The 27,142-nt window shown below is 43.0% G+C and overlaps 1 protein-coding gene across 1 annotated transcript in view; it reads left to right on the top strand.

Annotated features, from left to right (window-relative positions):
* Positions 1-27,142, top strand: part of mre11a (MRE11 homolog A, double strand break repair nuclease) — a 79,766-nt gene that overhangs the window by 13,068 nt on the left and 39,556 nt on the right. The window contains exons 7-13 of the mRNA XM_068034011.1: positions 4,706-4,820; positions 5,479-5,664; positions 6,762-6,933; positions 11,611-11,691; positions 16,855-16,981; positions 21,166-21,269; positions 26,271-26,444. Of these exons, the coding sequence (XP_067890112.1) occupies positions 4,706-4,820; positions 5,479-5,664; positions 6,762-6,933; positions 11,611-11,691; positions 16,855-16,981; positions 21,166-21,269; positions 26,271-26,444 (959 nt within the window). The remainder of the gene's footprint in view (positions 1-4,705; positions 4,821-5,478; positions 5,665-6,761; positions 6,934-11,610; positions 11,692-16,854; positions 16,982-21,165; positions 21,270-26,270; positions 26,445-27,142) is intronic.

Here is a 27,142-nt window from a genome sequence, read left to right as displayed (position 1 = left end):
TTGGGGTCAGATTGGTGATGATGCTGGGATTGTCCTGATGGCAGACGAGTCCCTCAAAGATGCTGAAGTCTGGCCAATGCCTGGAGGCTGTCTCCCAGTGGCAGGCCAGGAGAACAGCAAGACCTCCTTTTAAATCCCTTCTTAATTGGTCACCTCTGGGAAGATTGCGACGGACATCCCACCACGCCCACTTCTGGGTTCCCGATTTGGATTTGAGCCCAATGTCGGGGTCCTGACGATCTCGGGGAAAATCCAGCCCCAGGAAAGCTTCCTTGACTCCAAGTAGCATAATTGAATTGTTTACATCCACCTGATCGAGCAAACTGGCCTTTGGGTTAGTATTACCTAGGCCCAACCATCTTTAGCAGCTTCATCAACAACCTTCCCTCCATCATAAGGTCAGAAGTGGGACTGTTTGCCGATGATTGCACAATGTTCAGCACCATTTGCGACTCCTCAGATACTGAAACAGTCTGTGTCCATATGCAACAAGACCTGGACAACATTCAGACTTGAGCTGATAAGTGACAAGTTACATTCACACAATGCAAGTGCCAAGCAATTACCATCTCCAACAAGAGAGAATCCAACCATCTCTCCTTGACATTCAATGCTATTACCATCGCTGAATCCCCCACTATCAACATGCTAGGGGTTACCATTGACTAGAAACCAAACTTGACCAGTCATATAAGTACTAGGACTACAAGAGCAGGTCAGAGGCTGGGAATTCTGTGGTGAGTAACTCACCTGTCTCCCCAAAGCCTGTCTACCATCTACAAGGCACAAGTCAGGAATGTGATTGAATACTCTCCACTTGCCTGGATGAGTGCAGCTCCAACAACACTGAAGAAGCTCGTCACCAGCCAGGACAAAGCAGCCCGCTTGATGGGCACTCCATCCACCACCTTAAACATTCACTCCCCCACCACCGGTGCACAGTGGCAGTAGTGTGTGCCATCTACAAGTTGCGTTGCAGCAACTCACGAAGGCTTTCGACAGCACCTTCTAATCCCACGACCTCTACTATCTTGAAGGACAAGGGCAGCAGATGCGTGGGAACACAACCACCTGCAAGTTCCCTTCCAAGCCACACACCATCCTGACTTGGAACTGTTGCCATTCCTTCACTGTTGATGGGTCAAAATCCTGGAACTCCCTTCCTAAAAGCACTGTGGGTGTACCTCCACCATATGGGCTGCAGTAGTTCAAGAAAGTGGCTCGCCACCACCTTCTTGAGGGCAATTAAGGATGGACAATAAATGCTGGCCTAGCCAGCAACGCCCACATCCCATGAAAGAATTTTAAAAAAAAACTTTTGCCATTCTAAGTGTTTTGAGTGTGTACAGGATCATCCTGTTTTTGAAAGTATTCAAGATTAGTTCATGGACCCAATCCCTGAGTCGCCTCACCTATATCACTCTTCATTTTTAGCATAATTGTTAAAGCTATTTGAATCGGACAAATTTTTAGAATTTTGTTAGCTGCAGAAAGTATTCTTTTACATTTAATTAATGTAGAGAAGCCTGTTCCCTAGCTACATTTTTTTCTGTTCATTCATGTGGCTTTCTGTTTAGCTATGTAATTGATGCTGACATTGTAGAGACCACAGACCTTGGTCAGTCAGCTTGACAAAAATGCTCTTTCGAGCAAGTGGACCCGAATTGATTTGAATATTGTGGAATCCACATTATTTATCCTTGTCTATCTGAAATTTTCGATATCATTGATTTTGAACAATGATCCTAAACTGGCCCCATATGTGCCAGGGAACACTGTACACCATGCATTCACTTTTTTACATAAAAGCTTATGCTGCTTGATTAACTGATAAATGTTGTTGTTGGGAGTATAAGGCTGGGACCAAGCCATTGTCATGACTGTGAACTATTCATCCATGGGAGGACCAGCAAAGCCACGTCCATGCTGACAAGAGGCTTGGGGTGACAAGTGGCAAGTAACATTCCCACCGTAGTTTTCAGGTAATGACCATGCCGGACATAGGAAGTCCCAACCATCCTGCAAGACCTTCAATCATCGCTGAACCCCCACCATCAGTATCTTTCACAGTTGACCAGAATTTTAAATAAAGCAACGTTTTTTAGCAGTATAGTTACTAGAGCAGGGCAGAGATTAAGTACATTATGAGGAGTAGCAATCTCACGACCCATCATTTGAAAGGCTTAAGTCAGTAGTATCATAGAACATTCCCTAGCTAGATGCAGCTACAGCAACACTTGACCTCCCATCCAGAACAGAGCAGTTCATTGGATTGGTGCAGCTGCATTGGACTCGCTATCACCAGTGCATAGTGGATGTAGTGTCTACGACCAACAGGATGAACTGCAACAACGCTTCAAACCTCTACCATCAAGAAGAACAAAAGCAACAATGTTGTGGGAACACCATCACCTCTGAGATCCACCCCAAGTCACAGGCCATTGCCACATTCCTTCATCGTTGCTCTGTCAATATTTTCATATTCCTAACAAAATTGTTGTAACACATCACGACAATGATTGAAGTAGTCCAAGGAGGAAGACCACCACCACCTTCTTGGGGCTCTAAGAATGGCATCATTCTGAGAACAAATAAAATTATTGTCAGTAGCCCAGTGGGCTGGATTGCTCCTGTTGGAGGTCGAGGCAAGAAAAGAAGCCATACTATTTTTTTAAAGCAAGGGCATAAAATGTTTCTATTTTTATCTATGAACTGCTTCCTAGTTTGTCAATGTCACTTTGTCCAGGTTTCTAGATGGGATGTGACTGACTCCAGATGACTGTCCTTCCTCATTGACCTTACTGTACCAGCATGCCTGTGATTGAAAACTATTAATATTCATTATAAGCCCACTGACTCCCATGGCTGCCTTGACTACACTTACTCACACCCTGCTTCCTGTAAGGACTCCATCCCATTCTCCCAGTTTCTCCAAACCTGACACATCTGTTCTGATGATGCAACCTTCCACAACAGTGCTTCTGACATGTCTTCCTTTTTCCTCAACCAAGGATTCCCCCCCACTGTGGTTGACAGGGCCCTTAACTGTGTCCAACCTATTTCCAGCACTTCTGCCCTCACCCCTTCCCCTCCCTCCCAGAACCACGACAGGGTTCCCCTTGTCCTCACTTTCCACCCCACCAGCATCCACATCCAAAGGATCATTCGCTACCATTTCTGCCACCTCTAGCGTGATGCCACCGCCAAACACATCTTTCCTTCCCCACCCTTGTCAGCATTCCGAAGGGATTGTTCCTTCCGCAACACCCTGGTCCACTCCTCCATCACCCCCAACATCAAGTCCCCTTCCCACACAATCGCAGGAGGTGTAATATCAGCCCTTTTACCTCCTCTCTTCTCACCATCCAAGGCCCCAAAGACTCCTTCCAGGTGAAGCAGCAATTTGCTTGTACTTCCTTCAATTTAATATACTGTATTCGCTGCTCACAAGGCAGTCGCCTCTATACTGGGGAGACCACATGCAGGTTGGGTGACCGCTTTGCGGAACACCTCTGCTCAGTCCGAAGTCATAACCCCGAGCTAACCATTTCAACACATCCCCCCCCCCCCCCCCCCCCCCACCCCGCTATCATGCCCACATTTCTGTCTTTGGCCTGCTCTAGTGTTCCAGTGAACATCAACATAAGCTCGAGGAGCAGCACCTGATCGTTCGATGTGGCACTCTACAGCCTTGCGGACTGAGTTCAGTAACTTCAGAGCATGACTGGCCATTTTTATATAGTTATATATTTTTATTTCTTTTTAACCATGTGCCTGTTTTTCATGTAGACAGAGCTGCTCATCACTCTGCTATTAACATACTGGACTAATGCTTTGTCTTTCACCGCACGCATTAACACACTCTTTGCCTTCGTCCCAGGGCAGCTTTGTTATTTAATCTCTCCTGCCCTCTGCCCTATCACACACCTTCCCTTTTGTTCTCTTCCACACCAACACCCACATCCCCCCACTTCACTTGCTTAAAACCTAATTTTTTTTCTAACCGTTGCCAGTTCTGATGAAAGGTCACACACCTGAAACATTAAATCTGTTTCTCTCTCCATAGATGCTGCCTGACCTGCATTTCCAGCACTTTGTTTTTATTTCAGATTTCCAGCATCTGCAGTATTTTGCTTGTATTGAAAACTCACTAGTGTGAGGAATCAAAAACATTCTGCTCAACATGGTGGCTAATCTCTTCTGAAATATTGTGTGCCATTGGTGAAAATTTGTTAGCTGACAATTTTAGATTAACATCTTGGGATTGAAAAATGCTGTTCCTATTTTTTTTTCCAAATGGAGGTACTCGCTGCCTATGGCTCATGTCAGTTGACATTGGTTGATGTGAATGAATTCAATTATATGTTTAAGGTTAAATTGGAAACTGTAGAATGGCGTACTGGTCTATATACAGATACAATACTATGAGTTATGAATTGTGTGTTTAATATCAAAATTTAGCAAATCCTGAGATTTAAAATAAAACGTGGGAAAAAACTAATACAAAATATTGTTGGCAGCCATGCTTCTGAAACTCATTTGTTTAGCTGAAGATGTTTAGTACAGTATTTTGTTTGAGTGCAAGTAATGTCAGTCTTGTAATAGGGTTCAAGGTTTTGAGAATTGTCTTTTTTGAGACTGCTCCTGAACTAGAAATTCTGTTGGAACTTTAGTAAAAGGTCGTGTATGCTCTAATAATTCATAGGAGCCATTCCAGATGAGCGTCTCTACCGAATGTTTGTAAATAAACAAGTTACTATGCTTAGGCCAAAGGAAGAGGAAGATAGCTGGTTTAACATATTTGTCATTCATCAAAACAGGTAAGAAAACAACTAATTAATGAATGATCTGATGGAAAAATAACATTGCCAAGCAGTTTTAACTGAAGACTGTGGATGAAAAAGGTTATTGGCAAAATGAATTTCACCCCTTAGATTGTTTTGATATCTGCACTAGTTTACAAAGTATAGCGTAATATCTTAGATTTCTTTGGACCTTTCCATTTATAAGTGTGTACATTTAAAAGTTATTCAGGTGACTTGTCATGGGGAGAGGAGGAAGTTAATGAAAAGAATGCCAAGTGTTATTAAAGAGAAAGCAATAAAAACTAATTTGCAGGTTCTGCCTTTATTACTGTTCTATTGTTCTGGGATTTGGAACGTGGAAGTTACTGAATTGTTAAAAATACTAGAAGAAAATTGTCTTCAAGATTAAACTCATAATTAAACTTGCATGGGGTAAGTTTTGCCATGACCTCTGTTAGAAATAATAAGGCAATTATCTCTTATTGAATCAGAAGAAAATTTAAAGCTGCAGAAGTGTTTTTTTTTTTGTGTCAATAGTTGTCACCAGTGTTTCTAAGGAAGTGAAATAACAGTTTTAAGTTTTGGAGACAGGAATAATATTGTGCTTTAAAATATCTTTATAATTGAATATGATCTAGTTAAGCATTTATACAACCTGTCATTTCTCAAACAGGAGCAAACATGGAGCTACCAATTACATTCCTGAACAGTTTTTGGATGATTTCCTTGACCTCGTCATTTGGGGCCATGAACATGAGTGTAAAATAGCTCCCACTAGAAATGAACAGCAGCTCTTCTATGTTTCACAGCCCGGAAGCACTGTTGTCACTTCTCTTTCTCCAGGAGAAGCTGTAAAAAAGTATGTAACTTTTAATTAAAAAAATCCTATCTTGCTATACCTTTTTTTGGCACCGATGCAGAGTTAATTGAGAGGCATTTCCTACTATTTAGCAATACATTAAAAAAAAAATTGATTTAGAAAAGCTGCATTTATGTTCCATTGCTAATTGCCCCAAGAAGGAGTTGCAAGCTGCCTTATTGAACCATTGTACTGATGGGTATTCCCACAATGGTGTTAAGTAAGGAATTCTTGGATATTGATCCAGCAATGATGAAAAAATGATATATGTTCGAGTGAGGCTGGAATCTTGGAGATGGTTATGTTTCTATGACCTGATTAATTCCTGTCCTATTAGCTTAATACTTTGGTTTGAGATTTTACTGTATTAGCTTAGTCTAAGGTAGAAGTTTCTTAATGCTGTCATATGTAGCAAAGCAGACAAATTACTTATCCAAGCATATAAAATATATAGTGGACCACTTAGAATACAAAGTGGTCTTTTCAACTTAATTTTTAAAAAAGCTATTTGAGAGATATGGCAGATGCACATTGATCAACTGACTATGCTATTTATTCAGTGGGTGGATGAAACAAAATGATACTGTGGCAACAAAGTCACAGTCTAGCATACTGCTTGTGTGACACCTGACTTTAGTATCACTGAGAAAAAAGAATCACTCATGGTTTTCATTCCTTGTCACTTTCCATTGAACCAGTTATTTTGTTGGGTCTGTCCATTCGTTGTCATATTTATTTTGGATGTTGCAAAGTTTTCCATTTTGAACATCTAATTGTTATCCAGAACTAGAAAGGATGCTGATGCTGCACGCCTAGCATAGAGGTTTATGCACCAGGAGTATAATCAGTAATTTGGATGCAAAGGTCAGCATGCCAATCCTGTCAGACGCATTGACTTCTGTGCTGAATTACTGGTATGTTCTCCAGCAGCATAGATTTGTAAAATTCACTCCAACATCTATATGAAACTTCTTCAAATTCCAACTCAGTTATGCACAAATTAGGTAATATTGGCATGGAGTAACCTATGGATGTCAGTAATATTTATGAACCATTTACTGTTGATATTTATGAAGTTCAATTGTTCTTGGTTATAGACATGTTGGGTTGCTGCGAATCAAAGGAAAGAAAATGAACTTGAAGAAGATTCCTTTGAAAACAATTCGCCAGTTCCTTATTGAGGATATTGTTCTTGCAGATCAATCTGATATATTTAACCCAGATCACCCCAAAGTCACACAGAAAATAGAGGCTTTCTGCGTAGAGAAGGTAAGACAATAGAATACTATAAATCACTTCCTCATCTAAGCCATACAACAAAGGATGATGCTGAGCTTGCCATCAGGAGATTAAGAAACAGGAGAAAATATGATTAAAATACTACAAGGAGCTGCGTTAACATAGATAAGAATTTTCTAATCCAGAGCTTATTTTTATTCTTTCACGGGATGTGGGTGTCAGTGACTAAGCTGGCATTTATTGCCCATCCATGTTTGCATTGAGAAGGTGGTGGTGAGCCGCCTTCTTCAACTGCTGCAGGCCATGTGGTGGAGTTAGGAAGTTCTGTTAGGAAGAGAGTTCTAGGCTTTTGACCCAGCGACAGTGAAGGAACGTTGATATAGCTCCAAGTCAGGATGTATGTAGCTTGGAGAGGAACTTGCAGGTGGTGGTGTTCCCATGTATCTGTTGCCATTGTCCTTCTAGGTGGTAGTGGTCGTGGGTTTGGAAGGTGCTGTCGAAGGAGTCTTGGTGAATTACTGCAGTGCATCTTGTAGATGGTATACACTGCTGTCACTGTGCACCGGTGGTGGAAGGAGTGAATATTTAAGGTGATGTGTGGGGTACCAATCAAGCGGGCTGCTTTGTCCTGGATGGTGTTGAGCTTCTTGAATGTTGCTGGAGCTGCACTCATCCAGGCAAGTGGAGATTATTCCATCACACTCCTCATTTCTACCTTGGAGATAATTGACAGACTTTGGGGAGTCAGGAGGTGAGTTACTTGCCACAGAATTCCCAGCATCTGATCAGCTCTTATAGCCACTATATTTATCTGGATGGTCCAGTTCAGCTTCTGGTCAGTGGTAACTCCCAGGACATTGATGGTGGGGGATTCAGCAATGGTAATGCCATTGAATGTCATGGGGAAATGACTCGATTCTCTCTTTGTTGGAGATGGTCATTGCCTGGCACTTGCGTGGCGCGATTGAAACTTGCCACTTATCAGCGCAAGTCTGAATGTTGTCCAGGTCTTACTGCATATGGACATGGACTGCGTCAGTATCTGAGGAGTCGCAAATGGTGCTTAACATTGTACAGTCATCAGTGATCATCCCCACTTCTGACCTTATGACGAGGGTAGGTCATTGATGAAGCAGCTGAAGATGGTTGGGTCTAGAACACTACCCTGAGGAACTCCTGCAGTGATGTCCTCAGACTTGAGATGATTGACTTCCAGCAACCACAACCATCTTTCTTTGTGCTAGATATGACTCCAACCAATTGAGAGTTTTCCCCCTGATTCCCATTGACTCCAGTTTTGCTAGGGCTCCTTGATGCCATACTCGGTCAAATGCTCCCTTGATGTCAAGAGCAGTCACTCTCAGCTCACATCTGGAGTTCATCGCTTTTGTCCATATTTTGACCAAGGCTGTAATGAGATCAGGAGCTGAGTGGCCCTGGCAGAATCCAAACTGAGCATCAGTGAGCAGGTTATTTCTGAGTAAGTGCTGCTTGATAGCCCTGTCAATGACACCTTTCATCACTTTGGTAATGATCGAGAGTAGACTGATAGGGCAGTAATTGGCCAGGTTGGATTTGTCCTACTTTTTGTGTACAGGACATACCTGGGCAATTTTCCACATTGTCAGTTAAATAGGAACATGGGAGCAGGAGTAGGTCGTTAAGCCCGTCGAACCTGCACCACCATTCAGTTAGATCATGGCTGATGGTCTACCTCAACACCACTTTCCCATGGTATCCCTATACCCTTTGATGTCATTAGTACTCAGATATCTATCAATTTCTGTCTTGAACATGCTCAGTGATTGAGCTTCCACAGCCCTCTGGGGTAGAGAATTCCGAAGATTCACCACCCTCTGAGTAAAGAAATTCCTTGTCATTTCAGTATTAAATTATTCTGAGACTATGTCCCCTGGTTCTGAACTCACCAGCCAGGGGAAACATCCTATCTACATCCACCCTGTCAAGTCCTGTCACCTCTCGTTCTTCGAAACTCTGGAGTATACAGGCCCAGTTTCCTCAGTCTCTCCTCACAAGACAATCCCGCCATCCCAGGGATTAGTCTGGTGAACCTCCCTCTATGGCAAGTATATCCTTCCTTAGATGAGGAGACCAAAACTGCACACAATACCAGTGTTGTAGCTGTACTGGAACAGCTTGGCTAGGGGCGTGGCAAGTTCTGGAGCACAAGTCTTCAGTACTATTGCCAGAATGTTGTCAGGGCCCATAGCCTTTGGAGTACCCCATGTCTTCAGTTGTTTCATGATATCACATGGATTGAATCGAATTGGCTGAAGAATGGCATCTGTGATACTGAGGACCTCATGAGGAAGCCGAGGTGGATCATCCATTCAGCACTTCTGGCTGAAGATGGATGCAAATGCTTCAGCCTTGTCTTTTGCATACTTATGCTGGGCTCCCCCGTCGTTGAGGATGGGGATATTAATGGTGCCTCCTGCTCCTGTTAGTTGTTTAATTGTCCACCAACATTCATGGCTGGATGTGGCAGGACTGTAGAGCTTTGATCACTTCCGCTCAGTCTTCAAGCATGATCCCGAGCTTCCGATTGCTTGCCATTTCAACACAATTCCCTCGCTCTCATGTCCACATGTCCTTGGCCTGCTGCAGTGTTCCAGTGAACATCAATGCAAGCTCGAGGAACAGCACTCTACAGCCTTCCGGACTGATCATTGAGTTCTATAATTTCAGAGCATGACTGCCCCCTTTTTTATTTTTTTTAAATATTACTTTTTAATTTTATTTTGTTTTATCATTTTTTTTTTACCATGTGCCTGCCTTAAACTGGGATTTTCATGTTTGTTTGTGCTTTTAGCTAGGGCTGTTCATTATTCTGTCATTAACACACTCTGCGCACTAATGCTCTGTTTTCCACCACACCATTAGCACACTCTCTTTGCCTTTGCCCCATGACCTCCTTGTCAGTTAATCTCTCCAGTCTTCTGTCCTATCACACACCTTCCCTTTTGTTCTCTTCCCCTACACCCTCTCTTTACTTGCTTAAAACCTATTACGTTTCTAACATTTGCCAGATCTGATGAAAGGCCGTAGACCTAAAGCGTTAACCCTGCTTCCCTCTCCACAGATGCTGCCAGACCTGCTGAGTATTTCCAGCACTCTCTGTTTTTATTTGATTTGATCTGTTGGTTGTGGGATTGCTTAGTTGTCTATCGCATGTTGCCTCTGCTTTTGGCATATATGTAGTCCTGTGTTGTAGCTTCACCAGACTGACACCTCATTTTTAGATATGTCTGGTGCTGCTCCTAGAATGCCCTCCTACGTACTTCATTGAACCAAGGTTGACCCCCTGGCTTGATTGTAATGATAGTGTGGGATATGCCGGGCCATGAGGTTACAGCTTGTGGTTGAATACAATTCTGCTGCTGCTAATGGCCTACAGCAACTCATGGATGTTCAGTTTTTTGTTGCTAGATCTGTTCGAAATCTATCCCATTTAGCACAGGTGGTCGTTGCATATTACGCAATTGAGGGTGTCCTCAATGTGAAGACCGGACTTAGTCTTCACAAGGACTGTGCAGTGGTCACTCCTACCAAGCGGAAGGATTTGGAGTTGATCTGTTTGATTGACTTTGCTTTTACAGTACTCCTTCAGAGCGATTCATTTCTCAATGTTTTTGAGTTGGTCTCTGCCAAAAATGTCTCGTCACCAATAGTTCCCTTCTAGTTATTTTCTCTCACTCCCTCACTCGCATTTCAGCCATATAAACATGCTTTCATCATTTGTCGAAGTTATCTATGGAGCCCTAAGCATTTATGCTTAATGAAAATGGGCTCCTTACTTTCATTAATTTGCAGCCATTATCCTCCTTAGGATCATTCTGTCAAGAGACAAAATCAGTTGATCTCTCAAAGTCTGTATGAACTGATTTTGTGAGTGGAGGAAAGCAACAAATCCAACAAGCCGTATTAATCATAAAAAGAAAGAAACAAGCAAAATGAATAAAGAAATTTCCAGGTATATAGCAAACCTTTGACCGTTGCATTTCAGCAGTGTGAGTTCAATTGGAGGACCAGTAGCTACCTCTGCTTAAGCAACTCTGGCAGCAATGTACAAGTACAAATAGACGGGAATAAAAGCAAAATACTGCGGATGCTGGAAATCTGAAACAAAAACAAGAAATGCTGGAATCACTCAGCAGGTCTGGCAGCATCTGTGGAAAGAGAAGCAGAGTTAACGTTTCGGGTCAGTGACCCTTCTTCGGAACAGTAGCAACCTGCACTCCTGAAATTGGTCTGTGTCAATACTGAGGATGACAACAGATACCCCACGCAGAATGAACTTGCTCTAATGGAAGGCACAGGCCCTTCACCCATCCCCACCCTTCCAGACGTGTTATGCTGCTTTAGTTTGAGACCACTGCAGTAATGTATTCAGGATGCAAACTGTTTGCTATATAACTTATCAGTATCAAAATGCACTTTGGAGTATTTAAGTGTGGTCAGATCTATTACAGCACTTAATATAATGTGTACTAGGAGTATTTTTGGGAGAATGTTTGAATTACTTAACTGGAATGCATGGTAAATTTTTACAGAATAAGATTAATATTGAGACTGATAAATGAGTAGAGACTGTCCATCTGTTTTTTTTTTTGAAGTTGAATAATAGTTCTTTTGAACTAATTGAATAATAGCTCATTTTGTTTATCTGTTGCATTCATCTTATAGGTAGAAGGAATGTTGGATATCGCTGAAAGAGAACGTATTGGAAATCCACGGCAACCAGAAAAGCCTCTAATAAGACTAAGAGTTAGTGTATTTTTTACTAGCTTAGCCTGATCAAACAAATTAAAATTGGCTGAAAGTACAGCTAATTTTGAAGAACTGAAGGATATTTCTATCATGAGTAAAATATCAGGAATAGATATCCTTTTGAGTTGTGTAACAAATATGTTCACTATTCTTGTCTAAAACACAAGGAAGGACTCAAGGCTACTATATAGAAAAAGGGTCTGGAAGTTGTAGTGCATAGGTCATTGAAGTGTATAATCAGTACCATGAAGGCTATTATGAAAGGGAATGATAAAGCAAATGCAGAATGGTTAAAAAAATGAGCTGCCAATTCGATATTGCCACCATCACCCAAGGCCAATTTCAGCTCTACTATCTTTTGTTTGTAAAAGAGATTAGAAGATTATGGCAATATCTTCAGCTATCTCCACTCCCGCTTTCTTTAGCAATCTGGGATGCAAGCCCTCCGGACCAGCTGACTTATCCACTCAAAGCATAGCCAGTCTCTCCAGTACCTCCTGCCTATTAATTTTCATCTCATCCATTACCTGTACCACCTCCACTTCTGATTTGATTTAGATTTAGATTTAGAGATACAGCTCTGAAACAGGCCCTTCAGCCCGAGTCTGTGCCGACCATTAACCACCCATTTATACTAATCCTACACTAATCCCATATTCCTACCACATCCTCACCTGTCCCTATATTCCCCTACCACCTACCTATACTAGGGGCAATTTATAATGGCCAATTTACCTATCAACCTGCAAGTCTTTTGGCTGCGGGAGGAAATCGGAGCACCCGGAGGAAACCCACGCAGACACAGGGAGAACTTGCAGACTCCACACAGGCAGTACCCAGAATTGAACCCGGGTCGCTGGAGCTGTGAGGCTGCGGTGCTAACCACTGCGCTACTGATATTTTGTCAGCATCCTCTTTCTTAGTAAACACCAGTGCAAAGTACTCATTAAATATTTTAGCCTTGCCCTGCATCTCTGCACATTTATCACCCTCTTTTTCCCTAATAGGCCCCACCCCACCTCTTACTACCCACTTATTATTTACATGCCGCTAGAAGATTTTTGGTTTCCCTTTTATGTTAACTGCCACTCTATTCTCTCATTATTTCTTTGCCAGTTGTATTTTCCTTTTCACTTCCCCTCTCAACTTTTTGTATTTGGCCTGGTTCTCATTTGAAGAATTCATCTGACATCATCCACCATCTTATTTTGTTTCTTCATATGGTTACAGTCAGGTGGAAAGGGGATGTGGGGGGTTCCCACTGTTCAGCTCCCAACTGACTGCAATTGTGTTTTGTTAAAATTATATATTAGCCCCTGAGTGTCTGTCGTGTCAAATAAACAGACAAATGACAGATTTTCTCATAGCTTAAAAAAAACTGTTTTTGTACAATTCCCAAAATGGTCGTAACCTCACCCAAACACACATTCACTCACACACATATACACAAGGATAGATAGAGAGAAAGAGAGAGTTTAAAGTCCAAAATGAGGTGGTTTACAGTAAACCTGTTGATTATTCTCAGGAGGAAAGTCTTTTTAAAGGTGCAAGCCTGGATGTTTGTAGTCTTAAACTTATTGAGGTGTTGTAGAGCTCCAGTGGTTGCGACTCAACACAAAGCTGGTGGTGTAAACTTTACCTTCACAAATGGTGAGTCTCAAAAGTCACTTTGTGATGTCTCTGCTGTGGTGGCTGTTCAGTTGTTGTTCAGCAGGGTTCTTCTTGCTTGGCTGGATCTCTTGCACAGCTTCTGACTGAACTGGCTTTCTGAGGTGTTGGCTTGATCTCCCCTCTCCAGAGGGCTACCTGTTTAAAGTAAAAACCTATCACATCAGAGTTTTTTTAAAGGAGACACATGGCCCTCTCTCCTGGTGTGACCACACAGTGGATCAGGATAGGAAAACCACTGCTATTGATTGATGTCTGAATGGGAACCATTCTGTTAACACAATGCTACCTCACACCTATTCATTTTGGTTTGGGCTGTGAGTCCGTCTGTCTCCAGAATCCTTTTAGTTCATTCATGTCGATAAGAGTCAATAATATGCAATAATGCTGTTTTCAATTTCAGAGGCGTTCTCCCCAGAGCTATTTCAGACGAGGTTAACGAGTTCCATCTTTGCAGACAGGTTTTTTGATTTTCAGTATGGGGGGAGGTGGGGTTGGGTGGGGGGTGGGGGGGAGCGTTCTCGTGACCGCTACTCCATTTTGAATATGGTACAGCTGACCATGTTTTTGGGGTTTTGTTTAACAGTTAACGTTTTTTAATTCAGAATTCTTCCATTTCATTTTTTATTTCATCATGGCGCCTTCCATGCATGACAGTATTCTCTATCTCCCTCATCCAAGGAGCCCTGGCTTTGGTTTCTTTATTTGACCTTATTGGAATGTACCCAGCCTGTACCTGAAACATCTGCTCCTTAAAGATCACCTATTGTTCCGTTACTGTTTTTCCCGTCAGTGTTTTTTTTTATTCATTCATGAGATTTGAGCATCGCTGGCTACGCCAGCATTTGTTTCCCATCCTTAATTCCCTTTGAGAAGGTGGTGATGAGCTGCCTTCTTGAACCATTGCTGTCCATGTGAGGTAGGTACACCCACAGTGCTGTTAGGAAGGGAGTTCCAGGATTTTGACCCATTTTGACTCATTTTACCCTGGCTAGATCCCTTTTCAATCCATTGAAGTTAGCCCTCTTTGAATTTAGAAGTTCTATTTTAGATCGTTCCTTGGTCGTCTTCATTGTTAATCTGAGTGATGATAAAATGATCATTCTTACCCAAGTGTTCCCCCACAGACACTTGGTCCGCTTGGCACCCCCACCCCCCCCCCCCCCACTCATTCCCCAGTACCAGATTCATCAATGCCTCATTCCTAGTTGGACCGAAAACATACTGGTCAAGGAAGTTCTCCTGAACACATTTCAGAAGTTCCTCCCTCTCCTTTTCCTTTACTCTAACGCTATCTCAATTGATAATTGGGTAATTAAGTCCCCCAATATCACCACTTGCTCATCTCTGTGATTTCCCTGCAGATTTGCTCCTCTATCTCTCTCTCACTATTTGGAGGCCTATAGAATACCCCAGTAGCATGATCATCCCCTTTTTGCTTCTGAGCTCTAACCAAATGGATTCTGTTTTTGCCCCCTCAAGGACATCCCCTTTTTACAATACTGCAATGCCTTCCCCAATCAGTGCTACCTCCCTTTTTTCTTTCCCTGTCTTTTCTGAACGCTTTGTATCCTTGAATATTAAGCGCCCAGTCCTCAGCATTTTTAAACTAAGTTTCCGTTATTGCCACTACATCATATTCCCACATGGGTGATTGTGCGCACCAACCTTTTTCATGTTTACATGCATTTATTGTAAACCTGCCATTTGTATTCCTTTTTAGTCTGTTTCTATCTAATACGATACTATGTACTTCTCTAATAACCAAAGTTCTCACTCCTTTATGCACCTTATTCCTCTTTTCTCCTCCTATATGCCTGGGCCCATCCCCTGCCAATTTAGTTTAAACCCTCCCCAACCACACTTGGGAACCTCCCCGTGAGGACATTGATCCCAGTCTTGTAGAGGTGCAACCCGTCCCTTTTGAGTAGGTGTCTGCTGCCCCAGAACTGGTCCCAGTGACCCAAGAATCTGAAGCCCTCCCTCCTGCACCATGCCTGAAGCCACGCATTGATCCTGTCTTCCTATTTGTACTATTGCTAGCATGTGGCACTGGGAGTAATCTAGAGTTTACTACCTTCAAGGTCCTATTTTTTAACTTCCTCCCTAGTTCCTGAAAATCTGATCGTTGGACCTCAATATCTGCTCTCTCTATGTCATTGGTACGGACGTGTACCACAACCTGTGGCTCACTTCCTTACCCCTGCAGAGTGTTATGAATATTTCACAGAGAGTCTTTGACTTGTGGATTAAGTTACCAAAATGTGAGTTGGAGAGGAGTTTTTTTCTAGGTTGGGCAAAGTTTTTTTAAAAAATTCCCTAACAGCTATGTGGACTGTGGGGAATAGTACCGATAGTATGCCGGAGTTACAGCATGTCAGGGTAGGAGATGGTTGATGGACCCGCTGGCCTTTTCTTTTTTGTATATGTGTACAATAAGGAAATTCATCAGTTGAATAATTTTCTACAACACTGAGTACACTTTGTATTTTATTGACTGTAAAGCTTTTTGGGATGTTCTGAGGTCATGAAAGACACGATCTAAATGCATGTCTTTTGGCTTGTACCACTTGAAAATGAATCGAGTGTGATCGTTTGAAATCAAATTTTATGTCCGTTTTATAAATTGAATTGTGCTGCATTTGACTTAATGAGTTTGATAGAAAATTTTTTTTGGTTATAGTTCTCTGCATTTGGCTCTTGTGTACAAAATATTCAAGGCATTTTATAGTATTAGATTGGTGGGGGGGCGGAGAGCTCGCTCATTGTGATTAACAACGGCAGGCGGCTCTCGTAGCTGGAGAGCCAATCAGAAGCCTTCCAGCTTGAAAGGAGCAGCAGCCTGCAATAGAGGGTGAGTAAGGGAGAGGGTCTTTCAAAATGGAGGTGTCCTCTCGCCAGCCTTTTCAAATCTTAAATTAAAATATGGATCTTGCAGCCAGGGCTTCACTGAAGTGGGGTGGGGTTTGTGGGGGGGGGTGGGAGCCCCTCTACAGGGCTGTCTGTGGCTGCTCCTGCACCCGGCCAGGCAGGGAGACCTGCCTGGAGCGCTGTCCCCCGGTCTGCCATGGGGAGGGCACCTAAATTGGCCCCCACCGTCTGCAGGAACCTGGAGGTCAAAAATCTCAGTAGGCCTCCTTTAATTGGCTTCAGTAGGCTCTTCATGAGCCATTTTGGCTACCCACCGCATGCTGGCTGGCGGGGCTGTTCTTAGCTCCTGCCTGCTTCAGTTCCTGGTCCTGGAGGGGGTCTCAAAATTATGCCCATAGTATGAGCAGGGCTGCCATATGCAATATCCAATAGCTAGTTTATTATAAACAACTATATGCTTTGAATTCTAGGCAAACCAATTTATTGGTGAATCTAAAAATATCCAGTGAGTGTTTGAACGTACCAAATACCGATTTTGTTTAAAAATGGTTTAAACAATTTGTCACAAACTGAAATGTAAGTTGCACTGAGTTCTGTATTCCTTTCTTTGATGTGGTTTAGGTGGATTACAGCGGTGGATTTGAACCTTTCAATACCCTTCGATTTAGTCAGAAGTTTGTAGAACGAGTGGCCAACCCCAAAGACGTCATTCACTTTTTCCGGCATAGAGAACAAAAAGACAAAAAAAGTAGGCCTGAACTTTGCAGTCAGCAGAAAACACTTGCTAGATTTATACTTCCCCACAAACTTTCTGTAGCCTTTTGCACTGTGACTTGCGGCAAAACAACTGGTGGACACTACTGGGCATATGGGACCTGGGACCTATGTGAATAGGGCAGGCAACCCCCTAACCAATCAGTTTGAAGAGTCCTTACTGAGACAGAGTCTAAATCAGAAAGAGTAGGGAGGGAGGTAAGGTGGTGGAGAGAGTAGATATTTAATCTGAGTACTGATCAAGTTGGACTGCTTACTTTTACTGATACCAGTTCTCTTATTAGATTTTCTTAAACTGGAGTGCTGGGATTTTAATTCAGGGGCCTCTGGATTACTAGACCTGCACCATAACCTCTCTGCTACCATACCCATAGTCTCTTCAGAGAATGGGAATCATTTTTTCATTTTTTTTTTTTGCATCTTCCATTATCTATTCCTTTCTATAAATATAAGAATGCATGTTCTCTACCTACCCCCATCCCCGCCACCCAGGCTTTAATCGCTTTAATTCATGTAATATTTTCTACTTTTAATAATCCACTTGCATTTTTAGGCATTTGTTCTAAACCAGAAATTGGAAAAATAGTTGCAGATTTTGCACAGCAGGATTTGAGTTATTGCAGTCTCAGGAGGAATGCCTTGGTCCATACTGACAATATTAACAATTAGTACTCTCTACTGTACTGACATTAGCATTTCAATAACTGTCAGGCAGCTGGTCCTTAAATGAAATCTAGTAGTTTTCATCCAGCAGTTCAGTGGTAATTTAAAGTCCTGGAGCTGTGTTTTGTGTATTAAGAATTTTATTTTTATTTTGAAGCTTCAACTTGATAGGAATAAACACTTTCCTTATGAACTGCATTCCAAATGCACCGGAATCGAGCAGTGTAATTTTAACATAAGCTTTTACATACAGAATGTACAATGCTTGTCAAGTTGCATTAAGAGGTTTTGATAGTGTCAGAAACTTAGGGAGTCAACCTCAACTGGTTTACACCATTTTTCAAATCCCAGTGTTATATACACTTTTGAACATGTTTCTAAACAGTTTTATCTAAATTGGTCAATTAACAGTGAATTCTTGACACTGTAAAATTGAGTTTTCATCAAATTTCCATGAATTCTTAATTGCTACTCTAGATGAAATTAAATCCATCAAGGCTGCGTTTGTTGACAATGCAACATCTAGGTGGCGCAGTACTAGCACATGCGCAAATGCAGCCTCTTTCACTGAAACATCACTGTCTGCGACATCTCGGGCAGCTGCCTGTAATAAAGATGGCACTGCTCAATTTATCACAAAAAACAAATTCAACCAGAAAATCCCCTCAAAGGTTGTCATCGCCGCCTCCATCCCACCCCAACAGCCGCCCGCTCCCTCCTGCCATTGCGCTCCTCTTTGCCGCTCCCTCCTGCGCCTGTCTTCTCTCCGCTCGTTCCCCGCTGCCTTCCCTTAGCCACTCGCTCCGGCTTCGCTGCTACCTCCACCCGCTCGCTCCCCGCTTCCCCCACCATGCCCCCCCAACCCCGCTCTCCAGCTGTTAGTTCCCTGCTCACCCCCCACCCCGCGCCTCTGGCGGCTTGCTCCCCACTCTTTCCCCCCCCATCCCCTACTCCAGCCGCTCACTCTAGGACACGCTGCTTCCCTCCTATTGGCCCCTCCCTCCCATGTTCGATCATTCCCAGCCACACCGCCCGAAGAAGGAAGGCGGGTCATGAGGGGTGACTGGGCGGCCTGGAGCTAGAGGCTGAAGGTCAGGAAGGAGGGTGGAGGGGAAGCGGGGAGCAAGCGGCCGGGGGCGGGGGAGTGAAGCTGGGGGCGAGCAGCCGGAGTGGGGTGGGGGTGAGGTGGGGTGGAAGCGAGGAGCAGGGAACGATCAGCCCAGGGGAAGGTGGTGGTGCGCAGTGGCGAGGTCTGGAGTGTGTGGCTGAGGGGGGTGGGAAGCAGCGACCGATGGGGAGAGTGGCCGGTGGTGGGGGGGGTGGGGGGAGAAAGCGTCGAGGGCGGGAGTGAGTGGCTGAGAAGGGGGAAGCGGGAAGGCCGAAGGGGGAGAGTGGCCAGTGGGGCGGGAGCGAGTACCTGGGGTGGTGGGGGGGTGCGGGGACGGGAAGGTGGCGGGGAGCGAGTGGGGGGAGGGGATGTCACGATTGAAGCAGAGATGGTGGGAGGGAGCGGAGTACAGGTGACTGGAGATGGCTATTGAGGAGTGAGGGCGTCATGCGTGCACATGTGCGCATTCAACCTGGCAAGCTGGCAAAAGTTCACAGGCACTGATGATGTCGCAGTCACTCTGCATTTGCTCTGCATTGTCAGGAGTCACTTTGATCCATCAATTAAACCCGTGGTTTGCGCACCATGGACACCTGGAGGCCCAGAGAGACTTTCCAGGGGGTCTATGAATTAAACAGCCTCTGTCGCAAGTTTTATGTGAAACATAGAAATAAAAATGTTTCTAATTAGAGATTGCGTCAATAATGATAAATCAGATGTTATTAACACCAGTGATAACCATTGCCACCCTAGTCAACCTCTCAGCACTGCCTTTTTCTGCACTCATTGGTTGGCAAGCTTCAGCCAGGAACAGAGATTCACCATTTATTGGTTCTTCGACATATCAATCAAAGAACGTCCAGTTTTTGGAACGGGATAGATGCAATCATACTTTAAAAATTGGGGTAGGTTTTAACCAATGGAAACAATTCTGGAGTGCATTCATCTGTAACTAATTTTTAATTATTGTAATATACAAACTGACAGACACGCACATATTTCTCTGTCTCTCTCTGTCTATCTATCTATCTGTGTGTGTACATATATACACACACACACACACACACACACACACACGTGTGTTTTTGTATCAATAGTATATATTTTTGAAAAGTTATCCTGCCCCTTTTCTGATTGATGAGAGACCAATCGTTGGAGCATGTTGTTGAATAAGTAGCCGTCATTTGCAAGTGTAATCATCAAACATCACACCAAAGATAGACAACTTTGCAGTGAGAAGCATCCAGGCCCATTTCGCTAATACCTGTAGATAAATACCTGTTTTCTTAAAAGCATTATTAAAACACATTACAGGCAGCACTTTCATATATAGTAATTTAGTTGAGGGGGGGGGGGGGTCTGAGATTACTAATCCATTTGAAAAACGGTCCTTCAACCAAAAAGATTAAAGAACTGAATTAAAACTGTTAATTGTGGAGGCGTCTAGTCTGTTTTGCACTCATTGCAGTTGTCTACAATACTTTTCAGTGTTACCCAGAGGTTATGCCAAATGAAACATATAGCCAGAATTTGCTGTAGCTGTTATTTAGACTTGCTCCTGCACCCCTCAGCTTAAAGTATTTGTCCACAAAGTTGCTGAAATTGTGAGGCGATAACAGCACAATGAGGGGAAACAGGACATTTGAGACCTGAGTGAACACACAACCCATAGGATATCTCCTTAATGAGATTTAACGATTGGGAAATAAACACAGGAAGGACTGAGTAGGAGGGTGAATGAAAGAGGATCTATTATATGTCAAATCAGGTACAGAAAAAGAAGTAAAGGGAAAGAAAGATTGGATTATGAGAGAAGAAAGAGACAGAAAGGAAAAGTTTGAAAATAAAATAACATTTAAAGTTTGACTTTTAAAATCTCCCCAAAAAATCCAAAACCTGAAGGAATAAGACTCCACACTTGTAATAGTTAATTTTCGGTGCCAGAGAGGTTGATTGTATAATAATTAACATCTTGTTTAAAAGGGTACTTGCACTTCTAATGACAAGAATTAACTTTCTGTGGCAAGCTTAATGTGCAATTAATGAGGAAAATACAGCAAGTTCAATAAAAAGAAGGCAAAGGGCAAGATGTTGTTTTTGCAAACCTAATGGCGAAGTGGTGCAACTTGAGCTGTAATTTACAGATATTCACATTTAACCACCCATCTGCTCCTTGCCTGAAGTTTGTCATTAACCTTTGCAGTTATTTTGATGGTACAATATGACTGGCCTATGGCCTTAAAAATTGCACTACTTACAAGGAACAGATCATTTTTCTTTTTCAAATGTAATGAACATTCATCTGACTGGACGGCATTCAAACAATGGGGAAGATTGTGATGAAAATTGGTGATTGACAATTCTTTTTCTGTTTGATTTTGCTACAGATGACGCACAGATTAATTTTGAAAAATTTGCAAATAGATCTTCAGAAGCAGTGACCTTAAGAGTAGAGGATCTAGTCAAAGAGTATTTTGAGACTGCAGAGAAAGTAAGTTAATGCCACTTTGATAGTCTGGACCAATTGTAAATGCTGCATCACAGCAAAAGTTGCTCTTCACATATGTTTTTTAAAAAAAGGTTGAAAAAATAAATTGCGTTATATGAAATCAGCCTCTAAAATTCAGAATTTACTTAATTTTTCAAATTATGCATTCATAATATTAGTCTGGTTTTAAAAAAAGCACTTAATACAATTGTTGCTGTTAACTCCACCCAATCCTGTGGATTCCTGATGCTAAATTTCTATTTTACACTTAATGGTGGCGGAAGTGGTTTGGTCCACTGACTTTGCTATATCCAGTGCCTTCATCCGTTTCTTGATCTCACCAAGGAGTGAATCGAATTGGCTGAAGACTGGCATCTGTGATGCGGAGGATCTCGGGAGGAGGCCGAAATGGATCATCCACTTGGCGCCTTTGGCTGTCGATGGTTGCAAATGCCTCAGCATTGTCTTTTGCAATGTGCTGGGCTTCCCCGTCATTGAAGATGTGGATATTTGTGGACCCGCCTCCTCCAGTTAGTTGTCTAATTGTCCAACACCATTCATGACTGGATGTGGCAGGACTGCAGAGTTTTGATCTGATCTGTTGGTTGTGTGATCGCGTAGCTCTGCCTGTAGCATGCTGCTTCTGTGGTTTAGCGTGTATGTAGTCCTCTGTTGTAGCTTCACCAGGTTGGCACCTCATATTTAGGTATGCCTGGTGCTGCTCCTGGCATTCCTCATCGAACCAGGGTAAATCCCCTGGCTTGATGGTAATGGCAGAGTTAGGGATATGTCCATGAGGTTAGATTGTGGTTGAATACAATTCTGCTGCTGCTGATGGCCCACAGCACCTCATGGATGCCCAGTTTTGAGCTGCCAGATCTGTTCTGAATCTATTCCATTTAGCATGGCAGTAGTACCACAAAACACGATGGATGGTATCCTCAGTGTGAAGATGGAACTTCGTCTCCAAGGACTGTGCAGTGGTCACTCTTACCAGTACTGTCATGGACATATGCATCCGCAACAGGTAGATTGTTGAGGGTGAGATCAAGCAGGTTTTCCCTCTTGTTTCCCTCACCACCTGCTACAGGCCCAGTCTAGTAGATCTGTCCTTCAGGACTCAGCCAACCCAGTCAGTAATGGTGCTACTGAGCCACTCTTGGTGATGGATATTGAAGTCCCCCACCCAGAGTACATTCGGTGCCTTTGCTGCTCACAGTGCTTCTGCCAAATGGTGTTCAACATGGAGGAGAACTGATTCATCAGTTGAGGGAGGTTGACAGGTGGTAATCAGCAGGAGGTTTCTTTACCCATGTTTGACCTGATACTATGAGACTTCATGGGGTCCGGAGACAATGTTGAGGACTCCTAGGGCAACTCCCTCCCGACTATATACAACTGTGTTGCCACCTGCAATGGGTCTGTCATAAGAACATAAGAAATAAGAACAAGAGTAGACCACATGGCCTGTTGAGCCTGCCCTGCCATTCAGTACGGTCATGGCAGACCTTGGGCTTCAACTCCACTTTCCTGCCTGCTCTCCATATCCCTTAATTCCCTGAGAGAGCTAGAATCTATATATCTCAGTCTTAAATATATTCAATGATGGAGCATCCACAGCCCTCTGGGCTAGAGAATTCCAAAGATTCACAACCCTTTGAGTGAAGAAATTTCTCCTCATCTCAGTTCCCCACTATTTATTTGCTACCATATTTTTTAGTCAATCAGCCTCAGCTGGCTTCTCTTCATATGTTTTTAATTAGCATTGTTTAATTTTAAGATTCTTGTTTGTGATTGGAGCGTGTTGCTTTTAAACTTAACATGGAGTTCAATTGTATTATGATCACTATTTCTCTGCGGATCTTTTACTATGAGATTACTAATTAACCCTGCCTCGTTACACAATACTAGATCTAAAATAGCTTTATCCCTAGTTCGTTACACAATGTTTTGCTCCAGGAAACTGTCACAAACATTCCACAATCTCATCTAGACTGCTCTTGCCAATTAGATTGGCCCAGTCCATATGAAGATTAAATCGCCCCACAATTATTGCATTGCCTTACGAACATACAAATTAGGAGCAGGAGTAGGCCACTCGACCCCTTTAGCCTGCTCCGCCATTCAGTAAGTTCATGCTGAACTGATTACTCCACATTTTCACCTACCCCCGATGACCTTCCATGTCCTTGCTTATCAAGAATCTATCTACCTCTGCCTTAAAAATATTCAAAGACTCTACTTCCACTGCCTTATGAGGAAGAGATTTCCAAAGACTCACGATCCTCTAAGAGAAAAAATTTCTCCTCATCTCTGTCTTAAGTGGGTGACCCGTTATTTTTAAACAGTGATCCCTAGTTCTAGATTCTCCCACAAGGGAAACATCCTTTCCATATCCACCCTGTCAAGACCTCTGAGGATCTTATATGTTTCAATCAAGTTTCCCCTTACTCTTCTAAATTCCAGTGAATACAAGCCTAGCCTGTCCAATCTTTCCTTGTAAGAGAGCCCACCCATTCCAGGTACTAGTCTAGTAAACCTTTTCTGTACTGCCTCCAACGCACTTACATCCTTCCTTAAATGAGGAGCCCAGTACTGTACACAGTACTCCAGATGTGGTATCACTAATGCCCTGTATAGCCGAAGCATAACCTCTCTCTACTTTTGTATTTAATTCCCTTTGCGATAAACGATAACATTCTATTAGCTTTCCTAATTATGTGCTGTACCTGCAAACTAACCTTTTGCGATTCATGCACTAAGACACCCAGATCCCTCTGCATCTCAGAGCTCTGCAATCTTTAACAATTTAGATGATATGCTTCGTTTTTATTCTTCCTGCCAAAGTGGACAATTTCCCACTTTCCCACATTATACTCCATTTGCCAGGTCTGTGCCCACTCACCTAACCTATCTACATCCCTTTGGAGCCTTCTTATGTCCTCTTCACAAGTTACTTTCCTGCCTATCTTTGTGTCATCAGCAAATTTAGCTACCATATCTTCGGTCCCTTCATCTAAGTCATTTATATAAATTGTAAAAAGTTGAGGCCCCAGCACAGATCCCTGTGGCACACCACTTGTTACATCTTGCCAACAAGAAAATGACCCATTTATGCCTACTCTCTGTTTCCTGTTAGCAAACCAATCTTCTATCTATGCCAATATGTTACCCCCTACACCATGAGCTTTTATTTTCTGCAATAACTTTTGATGTGGCAACTTATCAAATGCCTTCTGGAAATCTAAGTACAATACATCCACCGGTTCCCCTTTATCCACAGCATATGTAACTTCCTCAAAGGACTCCAATAAATTGGTTAAAGATAATTTCCCTTTCACAAAACCATGTGGACTCTGCCTGATTACCTTGAATTTTTCTAAATGCCCTGCTATGACGTCTTTAATAATAGCTTCTAACATTTTCCCTAAGACAGATGTTAACTTGTCTGTAGTTTCCTGCATTCTGTCTCCCTTTTTGAATAAAGGAGTTACATTTGCTATTTTCCAACCTAAAGGCACCTTCCCCGAATCTAGGGAATTTTGGAAAATTAAAACTAATGCATCGACTATCTCACTAGCCACTTCTTTTAACACCCTAGGATGAAATCCATTTGGACCCAGGGACTTGTCAGCCCGCAGCTCCAACAATTTGTTCAGTACCACTTCCCTGGTGATTGTAATTTTCTTGAGTTCCTTCCTCCCTTCCATTTCCTGACTTACAGCTAATACTGGGATGTTACTTGTATTCTCAGTAATGAAGCCCGATGCAAAATATCTGTTCAGTTCATCTACCATCTCCTTATTATCCATTATTAATTCCCCAGACTCACTTTTTATAGGACCAACGCTCACTTTGTTAACTCTTTTCATCTATTCTGTGTATTCTGAAATATCCCCTTAAATGTCTGCCACCGCATCTCCTTAACCGAATTTGCCAGTTCACTTTAGCTAGCTCTGCTTCCATGCCCTCATAATTGCCCTTATTTAAGTTTAAAATACTAGTCTTGGACCCACTGTTCTCTTCCTCAAACTGAATGTAAAATTCAATCATATTATGATGGCTGCGTTTGCTGACAACGTAACCACTAGGTGGCGCTGCAGTGGCACATGCGCAAATGCAGCCTGTGCCACTAAAACGTCACAGTCTGACACGTCAAGCAGCTGCCAGCACTAAAGATGGCACTGCTCAAATAATCACACGAAGGCAACCTAAACACATGGCAGCACACAATGGCCGGAGGGAGGGAGGGAGTGAGCGAGCGGGGAGGGGGGGGGTTTGGGGGACTGGGTGGAGGGGGGTGGGGGTAAGCGAGTGGGTGGGGGGAGGGGGAGGAGGAGAGCGTACCCGCCACCACCGAGGTCTTCGGCTGCGCTCTCCCCGCTTCCCCCACCCCCGCTCTCTGCCCACGTTATGCGAGGATGTCATCTGCGCATGCGCCAGCCAGTCCTGGTAATGCGGAACGCAGCACATGCACAGAGAGTAGGAACCAATCTGATGACGTCAGCTGCCGGCTGCGTTGTCGATAACCACTGTATTATGATCGCTGCTACCTAGGGGCGACTTAACTATGAGGTCATTAATTAATCCTATCTTGTTGCACAATACCAGGCCTAGTATAGCCTGCTATAATAAAAACAAGAAATGCTGGAATCACTCAGCAGGTCTGGCAGCATCTGTGGAAAGAGAAGCAGAGTTAACGTTTCGGGTCAGTGACCCTTCATCGGAACTAACAAATATTAGAAAAGTCACAGGTTATAAGCAAGTGAGGTGGGGGTGCCACAATATTTTCCCACTATCCCAGCTCTAATCCCACTCCAAACCTGTCCTGCATAAATATTTAATTTCCTCCAAAAAAAAAAGCAGAGGGTTTACAGCAGGGGCGGATGGATGGAAGTCCCACCCCATTCTGTGACATTTTCAGCAGGTTAATGGGAATCAAGTCCAGCCTTTCTTTATAAAATACCTCTCGATTGAAGACCTAAGATGTTGCTTTTCCTCTAGAGTATCCGGTTGTCACTATTGACTGAAAGAGGAATGGGGGAAGCTGTACAAGAGTTTGTTGACAAGGAAGAAAAGGATGCTATTGATGAGCTGGTAAAATTTCAATTGGAAAAGACACAGCGATTTTTGAAAGAGCGGCACATTGATGCCACCGAAGACAAGATTGATGAAGAGGTAAGTAATCTTAATGCAACAAATATTTGCATCATGAAATACTGGCTTTCAGGAAAACATTGCAATGTTAATACAACAGCAACTTTAACTTTGAAATGCAGTGGGATATTTTTCTTAGCTATGGAATTAAAATAAATGAATGCTGTGCCCTCGGAGATAATAGCAGGTGTAAGCAAAGCCTTGGTCAAAGAAGTGGGTTTTAAGCAGGGTCTTAAAGGAGGTGAATTTCATGAAAAGGCTGAGGAGCTTAGGGGGAGAATTCCAGAGTGTGTGACTTGGGCGGCTGAAGACACAACTGCCAATAATGGGGTGAAGTGAACAGGATTGGGGGGGGGGGGGTGCGGGGGAGGCACATGAGGAAAGAAGAGTTTGGAGGGGATTCTAGGAGGACTGAAGGAGGTTACAAAACTCCGAATCGAGGGGTGAGCTCATGAAATTATTTAAATATGAGGATGATAATTTTGTGATGTTGGAGACCAGGAGCCAATTTAGATCAATGAGGAAAGGGGTTATGAGTGTTTGGTAATTGTTGCAGCATAGGATACAGGTATCAGAGTTTTGAATGAGCTAAAGTTTATGAAGGGTGAACAATGGGTGGCTGGTCAGGAGAGAATTGAAATAGGCATATATGTATGAGGATTTCCACAGCAAATGGGCTGAGGTAAGGTTGAAGGTGGTCAATGTTATGGAAGTAGAAC

Source organism: Heterodontus francisci, chromosome 6 (assembly GCF_036365525.1).
Source record: "Heterodontus francisci isolate sHetFra1 chromosome 6, sHetFra1.hap1, whole genome shotgun sequence".
Classification (NCBI taxonomy): domain Eukaryota; kingdom Metazoa; phylum Chordata; class Chondrichthyes; order Heterodontiformes; family Heterodontidae; genus Heterodontus; species Heterodontus francisci.
This window is presented reverse-complemented; position numbering and strand designations above follow the sequence as displayed.